At 32.1% G+C, this 9,906-nt stretch overlaps 1 protein-coding gene across 1 annotated transcript; it reads left to right on the top strand.

The window, feature by feature from the left end:
* The first annotated feature begins 7,036 nt into the window (after positions 1-7,036).
* Positions 7,037-9,310, top strand: LOC122055927. Its single transcript, XM_042617618.1, has 3 exons — positions 7,037-7,424; positions 7,526-7,565; positions 7,681-9,310. Exons 1-3 carry the CDS (start codon positions 7,135-7,137, stop codon positions 9,109-9,111), a joined length of 1,761 nt encoding a protein of 586 aa, XP_042473552.1. The 5' UTR covers positions 7,037-7,134; the 3' UTR covers positions 9,112-9,310.
* Positions 9,311-9,906: the final 596 nt, after the last annotated feature.

The raw sequence follows: 9,906 nt of genomic DNA, 5'->3' as shown, positions 1-9,906 counted from the left end.
CAAATATAGCAGAACCTAACTTAACCCGATTGATCACATCAAATCTTACCGGGGGTACTTCTAATCTCTCCCTTTTTGATGTGCATCGACCCCAAGTTAAGTTATGGTAATAAAAGCAAACTAACATAACTTACAATTTACTACAAAAATGTTGCAATTTATAATAAGTAAACAAAATTTGCAAATTTAATATAACTCGCCTTAAACATAATCTTCTTCCTCTTTGATCACATCAAAAAATAAGGGCATATATTTAAAAAAATCTATAAATTTTGAATTTCTGAAATAGTGACTAGTTTGAGAAAATTTTCAAGAATAATTTTTCGAATATCTATTTTTTTAAAAAATTAAAAACGAGTTTCGTCTAAAAATAATTTAAAAATTATTTTAAAGTGTAAAAAATCTTGAATTTTTTTGTCAATTGTAATCTTACTAATTTGATACCACAATAAAAATTTTAAGTATATAACATTTTTATTTTAACAGTAGAAAATATTTTAAATAGATAGAATTATTTTTAAAAATAAAATTTTTAAAAATAGAAATTATCATCTAAAAATCTTGCTGATTTTTCTCATTATCCAAAATATAACATTAACTTCCTAAAAAATTAGGTTTTTTAAAATTCTTCAAAATATTTTTATATTTTAAATTAAAGTTTTGATAAATAAATCATAAATATTTATATGATTATCAAAAAAATCCCCCCAAAAATTTGTTTTAACCAATATTATGATCCTTTACCACAAGAAATAAATTTAACACAAAATAGAATAGTAGATATATGAAGTCATTAATTTTGGGGGCGGATCCTCTAGTTCGCAAAGGTTGGACCAATACATGGTACAACCTTTACATTAGTGGGGGGCAATGGTCCCCCAACCTATTAACAGGTGGGGGTCATTACCTCCCACCAATCCTCTTGTCCCGGTCCAGGAGCGCACCATGGACAAGGGGACCAGAGGATCCGGTCCCATTAATTTTGTAAGCAATATTAAAACTTAAAATAAATTAAAATTCAAGCATACATGTACATTAATTTTAATCAAGGTAAACTTGTTTTAGGAACCCAAAATAAGTTTCTACCTATTAAATTTATCAAAAAAATTTGTTGTATATAATTTTTAAGATTTTTTTAATTTGACGCTTATGAAATCTAAAATACCAGTTTAGGTCTTCATAATTTATAAACTTAGAAATTTATGAAAAAAAATAAATTTAGTAATGTAGAGTCCTTTTCAAATTTTCTAGTTGAATTTTTAATTTTTCATTTTTATCCTTAAGTTTGTTAAAAATTTCTTGTAGGAATGCATAGTCTTCTTTGACATTTCATAATTTGTCCTCTTTATATATAGACTTCTAGATAGTATTTCTGTGAACTTATACAATTTCTAGAGAGGTAAGGAACATACCTCACTTACCATGTTATCCTTATTTCTTGACGTTCCCCCTTCATCGATGCTCATTTCGGACGAGTTTTCATTATCTTCAAGTAAATATTCAACTATGAGTGACGTTCCGACAATCTTCTTGGTCTCAGACTCTTCTGAATATGAATTACTATCCATCAACGAGTCGGATTCTTGTTCTTTTGGTTCTTCATGGAGTTTCAGAAGCTTATCCCAGAGAGCTTTGGCAGATTTGTACATACCGATTATGTCGAGTTCTTCAACCGATAATATGCTTATAAGGTGAAACTCGGCCTTAGCGTTTGCCATAAACTCGTCGTGCTGCTTTTTGGTCCGGAGGTGTTCTTCGAGTTCTTCTCCGTTCTTGTTCTTTGGTGCTTCAAAATCGTATTTCATTATTAATAAAATATTGAAATCTGTTTTAAAGAATACCTTCATGCATTTCTTCCAAAATGTGAACTCCCCCTTGAACATTGGTGGGTAAATGTTAGCTTCGGCCATTTCTTGTGCTTTAGATGACGGTTAGTCCTTTTAGAGTAGTTCTGAGTTCTGATGTCAATTATTGATTTCGTGTGCCAACAAGAGGAGGTGAATTGCCCTGTCAAGAAATTTTAAAGTTTCTTTTTCTTTCACACTTTAGCAGAGATAACATACGTTAGTTGAAAAAGAGACGAGATTTACTTGGTTTGCAATCAGAAGATTGCTAGTCCAAGGTAGTGAAAGCTCCACTTAATAAATCTCCTTTAGACAAAGGTGAAGTAGCCTCTTACAACATTGACAACGTAGAATTATAAAGACGGTAAAACAAATGAAAACACAGAGTTTGTATTCGAGTGTTATGCTAAATGAAGAGGACCAGGGTTCTATATTTATAGCATACTAGTCGAACTAGGTATTTTGATGATGTGGCATCTCTGAGAGTCTGGACTCGGTCCAGGCGCCCCCAACTGTGGGCCTTATTTGCTTGTAATGGCTACTTAATGGTGTAATAATAAAAATTCATCCTTGTCTGGGCGCTTGGACAAGTCAATACAGTGTTGATTTATCTGGTCTTCCACTCCGGTCGCTTAGATGATTCTCTGGCCTTCTAGAGTTGTGCTCATCTAAATCTAACTCCGGATTTCTCCTCGAGTAGACTTCCGCTTATCTAGCTTCTCGTCCCAGAAGTATCGCGCATGTCCTTTTCGTTCGAAAGTGTGTTCATACATTCTTACATACTTAGACATAGGGATCAAATACAACAAGATCTTGTTGGACCCCGTGGTAGTTTTGATGTGATCAACCAAATTGGTTAGGTCCTGCTGTGTTTGATCCCTGTGTCTAAGTGTGCAGGAGCTTAGGAACAATACCTTAAGTCTGATTTTGGTATTTATTTAATAATGAAATCTGGTTATGAAGCACCAAAGAAAGTAAACGGAGAAGAGCTCGAGAAATACCTCTGGAACGAGAAGCAACGTGATGAGTCGATGGCAAATGCGCGGGCTGAATTTCATCTTCTAACCACAATACCAAATGAAGATCTCGACAAAGTCGGAGAGTACAATAGCGCAAAAGAACTTCTGAACAATTAATTACATTAATCGAGAAAGTACCTGAAAATTTTTGCGAATTAAAAATTAAATCTTCGAAAGAATTTTCTGGATTAGAAAAAATTTTGTCGAATGAATCTTTCCAATTAAAAACACCGTCGAAATATTTTTTACCAACTATTTTGTTGAAAGAATTTCTGAAACTAAAAACATTGCCAAAAGATTCTTGTGAGTTACAAAATAATTTGTCGAACGAATTATCAAAAGATCTTTTATCAATTATTTTGTCAAAACAATTTTTCGCATACTTAATATTGTTTTCCTTAAATCTAAAAAATTATGATAAACTAAAGTGGAAATTTAGATATCATAATAAGGTTAGAGAAATGGCAATAACTTGAGAATGAATTTTGTTTTAATAATAATAATAAAAAAAATTATTATTTTCGCTTAAGTTAAAAGTCTTTTCTATAATTCTAAAAAGTAATTTAACTTAGAATTTTTTTTTAAATATTCTTCTGAAAAATTCAAAAATTCATTTTACTAAAAATTTTTGGAAAATTTTTTAACTTGAAATTTTTTTTGTGGAAACTTTTTGACTTGCAAAATTTTACCTAGAAAATTTTTCAAAATTTCATTCTTACTTGGAATATTTTTGAACCATTTATTTTACCTAACATATTGTTGGATAATTCTCTCTATTTTTATTAACCCTGTTTTTGCTGTGATCAAAGGGGGAGAGAAAAGTACAAGTTTAGGGGGAGTTAGAAAAAATTTAAAATTTAAATTTCTTTTTCTATTTTTTGTTGCAATTTTACTAATTGTAAAAATTATACTTGTTAGTTTAATAATTTTTCTTTAAAATTACTTTTTATGTCTATTTTAATCCTAACTTGAACTTGGGTTGATGCACATCAAAAAGGGGGAGATTATTGGATCAGAGAAGGAGAATTTTTCTACTGCGCTTTTTCTACTGCCCTGGATTAACAACCTTCTTGGTTGTAACCATATTAAAATCCTGATCTTCTCTGTATTTCTTTATTTAGTTTTTATTGCTTTATTAATTTATCACTATTGCACTAATTGAGTTGAAAGTACGAGGAGGGTATAGTTAATTAGATCTAACTTAATCCGATTGATCACATCAAAATTTACCTTGAGTACTTACAAAAGGAACATCTAGACATGTATTTCTCTTTCAAGCAAAAATGACCTTAAGTTAATTGGTTATTGTAATGTTAATTGAGGAAGTTGTCCTACTACAAGGCGATCAGTGTCTAAATATTATGTTTTCCTTGGTTCCTCTCTTGTTTCTTGGAAAACTAAGAAACAAACAATCGTTTCTCGTTCTTATGCAAAGGCAGGGTATAGAGCGATGACAACAATTACATGTGAGCTAACTTGGTTGAGATGCCTTTTACAGGGCTTATAAATTAATAATTTGGGTCCTACCATATTGCATTGTGATAACAAAGTAGCACTATGTATTACAGCAAATCCTATTTTCCATGAGCAAACAATATATATTGAAATGAATTATTATATGGTTAGGGAAAGAATTCGATTGAGTCAAATTTCTATTATCTTTACCTCAGCAAATGCTCAAAAAATTGAGAATATCTTTACTAAACTACTTAGAAAGTTACTCTTTCAATCTCATTTGTGCAAGTTCTCCATTTCAAATATTCATTCTCTCTCTCTATATAGAATATTTGGAATGATAGTTAACAAATTCATTCATATATGAATGTGATTTACTATTAAATTGACAATTCTTTGACAATCTAAAAATATTTACTTGCATATCAAGTATTTGATAAACACACACTTATAACATATATCAATTAATTAACTTCTAAAATATTTTAGTATCATTTAATAATGTTATTTTTAATGTAAGTATTGAATAATCTAAAATTGTTATTTTAAATTTATATATATGCAAGATGGATTAAAAACTTTTAAAAATTGAATTAGACTAATTTAAATTATTTTTTTATTTGTAGTCAGATCCTATATAATAGAATAATAGGTTAGATTTTATAAATTTTATAGAATAAAATATAAAAACTTTTCAGGTTGAAATTTATTGTATAAATTATTTATAAATTTATTTCAATATAGATAATTATTATATTCATTTTTCATAAAATACTAATAATACCAATGTGTATTTATTTTCACACTAATAAAAAATACATAATAATATTTATAAAATTTTAAAAATATTTAATGATATAATTAAATAATTATTTAATATATTTATTATTCTACTTCTCATTTAGTTGTAATAAAATTTGTAACATAATTTTAAATTTTTAAAGAAAATTTAAGACTAGTGAATTTTTATTTCTACATGTTAGAAATAAAAGCAAAATGATAAAAATGATAAAAAAAAACATTTTTATTATATTTTTATTTCTGCGATCGTGAGTCCGACCACAGTTTGTTTTCTTTCTATTTTGTCTCTCTGATTTTATGTTAATTTTTTATGTAGGGATTAATTTTTTTTAACGATCTACGCTTGGGAGTAAGCGTAGGGGTTAAAATTTTTTACAATTTTTTTTTTTATTTTTTTAATTTGATATCAGACAGTCTAACTTAAGTGACTAATTTTGAGATAATAAATCCGATCCTACATCGACTGCATGCTAAATCAAGTGGCAAAAGACGATTCGCTCGTCTTCAGCACCAATTTTTTTTAAAAAACTTATTAGTTTTATATGTTCTTATTTTTAAAAAGTTCATAAGTATTAGTTGATAAATAAGTCATATCTAAATTTGTATCCCAAAAAATATTCTATCTTAGGTTTAAACGTGATTATGTAGAAAAGAAATTGACCTATTCAAAAAACGTTAAATAAGAGAGAAGAAATCAACAGATTCATCAAACATTTACACGTCGAAGAGAGGGAGGAGCTTATTTTTTTTCTCTAAGAGTTCAAAAAAATTTAGATTTGATCCAAACATGGTTGTAGTTGAACATATTGTAAGTGAAATAGGAATTGAACCTATTTTTTTAGAAAAGTGCATCATTCAAAAAAAAAAAAACAATTTGATAAGATCAACAGTGAAAAGGTACTTCAATCTTCTAAAGAATCTTTTTGAATTAATTATTTCATATTTATAATTGATCAAGCTCTTTCTTCATTTGAAATTTGGTTTGAGCAATTTCAAAAGTACGAAAAAGCCTTTGGATTTTTATTTAGTTTGGAGAAGTTGTCTATTGATGATGATGATCTCTTGAGCTCATATGTCAATTTTCAAAATTCATTAACACATGATGGGTGTTTCGATATTGATGGATCAGATTTATTTCTAGAATTAGAGTTATTAAGACATTCATTATCTTGAGAAGCAACAAGAGCAATTAGTGTGCTGAATTATTTAAAAATAATGGATGGTTGTTATTCAAATGACTACATCGTTTATTGAGTTTTGTTGACTGTACCAGTTATAGTTACATCTGCCGAAAGGAGTTTTTTCAAGTTGAAGTTGATTAAAATTTATCTTCGATCAACTATATCGCAAGAAAAACTAAATGGGTTAGCTATATTATCTATTGAGAAATTAGTACTAGTTCGGAACATGAATTTTATATTTTGTTTGGATTTTTTTGTTTTTTTTAGTATTTGCTTATGACATTATTTTTGATGATATATTTTATCTATATTTTATTCTTAGATTTCATATTTCAAATATTATTATATTTATATTGATAAAAAATATATGAATATTAAACTTTGAGAGCATCATATTTTGTACACTAAATAAAATTTATTTATTAATTTGTTAAAATTTAGACTCAATATTAATTAAAAAATTAGGAAGAGGACTTGCGACGGACGACGGTTATCCTGCGACTAATTTTTTTTTTTCTTTTATCGAAATGACAAATGGCAAAATAGTAAAGTAATAAGAATGACTCCCGGTCGACCACGCCATTGTCGTTGCGCGGGAATCAAAAAGTAAACCTATCCTGTTGCCACGTGTCGGTGCAACTCACCTGCGCCATCCTGACGACAGCCGCGTGTCCTGCCGCTCACCCGAACCGGGCGTACAGAGCGAGTCGGTCGACGCCTTAAACCACCCGCCGTTGGCGCGACCTCTATGCTACGCCTTCCCTCCTCTCACTCTTCGTCTCATTTAATTGACTCCGCGTCAGGGGCGGCGGATTTAGGCAGCCGGCGATCTCGATGGAGCAGATCGTAGCATCACTTGCCTCTTTGGTGCGGCCGCCGCCCCCGCCGCCGCCGTCATCCCGTGAGCAGATCGTCATGGAGAAACCAAGAGAGGAGAAGGAGAGAGAACTGGGAGAAGTGAGGAGGAAGCCTCTGGAGAGGACGGTGGAGGTTAAAGGGGGAGGATGGATCCTCATCCTCGGCGGACTCCTCGTCGCATCCGCCGCCGCCGCCATCGTCGCTCGCAGAGCGCAATCAAAGCGATCGGCGAATGAGAAAGGTGAGGGCTTGGACGGCGATGAAATGTGAGTTCATCACGCTCTTTCTTAGATGTGGATTTCTTAGGGTTTATCTATCTGATTACATGCTTATTTATGATTCGGATTCTCTTTTGGTCCTTATGCAGACAGGGAAAGGGCGACATTGATAGATCAATCAGCGTCCAGGTACTCATAATTCGATCGATTAATTCTTGTGTTCTTGGAAATAGTTAGTGTTGTTACTTAAAATTAGTAATGTTAGTGCAATTGTTTAGCCTTGATATGTAGTTTAACCATACAGGAGGATGATTCTGTCAAACCAAAGGAAAGTTTTTTGGATGATGAAGAACTTCCTATTTGCAGCAAGCCTGTGATGAACCACCTCAGTGATAAATTTTTGAGGCAAAGAGACTTGGCACTGCATAATGAAATAGGGGAAAAAGATATTAGCTCAACTGATCAATGTGGAAATTATGAGCCTCAAGAACAAGTTCAGCAAATCTTAGAAAACTCTGAATCTGTTCTCGTAGATGACACCAAAGAAGAAGACGACGACGAAGAAGAGCCTATATTGGTTGATTATCACATGGATGTAGTGAGAAACCAAAGAGTATCAGTCTTGGAGAAAACAGAGTTTGTTTATGTCGGGAAAGTAGGAAAAGTAGAAGTTATGTCAGTGCTGAAATCTGAGTTAGAGATGAGCCAGCAGCAATTTGAGGAGCTTTTAGATGCACATGAGATCGCTTTAATCCATGGAGAAAAAGATGATCAAGAAGATTCGGAACATGGAATGAACCATCATCGCCAAACTGAGCTGGTTGTTCAGAGGTTGATACCTGCATTGGGCAATGAAGATAAAGAAGATGAGACCTCACCAAGGAAGCACAAACTGATGCAAATGAGGAAGTGCGATACAATAAACATGGCAAACAAGAATGTTGGAGCTATCATGGTAGAGAGAGACGAAGAAGATTTAGTTTTTGCAGGGAAAAGTTCACCCAGAGAATTTGAGTTTGAGATGGCTGAGAGCAAACCTAATGTCTCAGGAGAATTAGAGCCGTTTGCAGCAAAGGTAATGGATGAACAACAAGAAGAGGCAGCACCACAAGGTGTACTTGAAGAGACAAATTCTCAGTTGCAGATAAACCAAGAGCAGACTGAACAATTTTTAGACGAATGTAACCACAAAAATGTTGAAGAGATATTGCTTGCCGAATCTGAGTCTGAGATTAACCGTCGCCAAACTGATCAGATTTTGGAGGAAAGGACTGATCAGATTTTGGAGGAGTCGGAGCTTTCCTCGGTCAATGAACAAAAGGAGTCATCTGAGTCTCAGATCCAGATGATTGAGTCCAATTCAGAAATGTTGACAGAATCAGAGTGTTTATCACTGAATGAAGATGGAGGGGAAGAGGTCAAACCATCAACAACTGAACTTCAAGAAGAGACAACATCTCAGGTGGAGATGAGCCAACCGCAAAATGAGCAACATTCAAATGATGCAAAGCTAGAAAAAGAAGAAATTGAAGAAAAAAACATTGCTACTTGCATTGAAGGGAGGAAGAAGATCACAGAAAATATGATGGCAGAAAAGCTCATGACAATTAGAGAGAAGGCAGTGATATTAGAGAAATTCCTAATGGATATTCCTGAAAGATTGCTAGTGGCATTGCTGGTGATGGCACTGACATTAGTGCTTCTTTCTTTCTTGAACAGTGATGGCTCCCAGTAAAGCTCTCTCACCAGCCCTCCCTATCGGTTCTATCAGGTCCTTTTGTCCCTCTAATAAGAATTTACAGAAAATATAGCTGTAATTTTTTGGTTCTAAAATTACTTCTTGGCATAGTTTTGCCCTGTTATTTGCATCAGAATCACGTAATGTCTCTGTTTACAGCCAAGAAATTATTCCAAGGTACCAATTTGTGTCTGAAGCTTTTGGATTTTTTTTTGTTATGAGTTAACAAAAACCCCAAAGAATTAATGGTGAAGATACAGTGTCGATGATAACTTTGTGTTAAAGAGATGAGGAAGAAGGAGAAGAAAAACACTCTGTTTGATGAGGTATAAAAATTGGTTGGAATTTTTTTTCTATGTTTGTGGTAGAGTGGAAAATATTTTTCTTATGAGAAATCTAATCTGCTGGATCCACCTAGTTTGCCTATTGACTTGGCTTGACCATTCGCTTGGACTATTATGTAGGATGATTATAAATGATTCATGGACAAGTTTGATGTTCAACTTGACAAGAGTTTGTTTAGATTCGTTCAATACATACAATATCAAGTAATTGAATAAGCTTGAATAATTCGTTAAACTAAACAAATAAGTTTAAACATATACATGTTCATAAGGTTGTATATGAATCGAACATTCATGAACAAACTTGATGTTCGCCTTTATAAGAGCCTATTTATATTCATTTTATATATACAAGATTAATTAAATGAATAAGTCTGAACAATTCATTAAACTAAACGAATAAATTTGAACGTATATATGTTCTTGAATAATATTTGTGAATAATGTT

Source organism: Zingiber officinale, chromosome 3B, assembly GCF_018446385.1.
Source record: "Zingiber officinale cultivar Zhangliang chromosome 3B, Zo_v1.1, whole genome shotgun sequence".
Classification (NCBI taxonomy): Eukaryota; Viridiplantae; Streptophyta; class Magnoliopsida; order Zingiberales; family Zingiberaceae; genus Zingiber; species Zingiber officinale.
The sequence above is the reverse complement of the archived record's forward strand: the minus strand, read 5'-3'. Positions and strand labels throughout refer to the sequence as shown.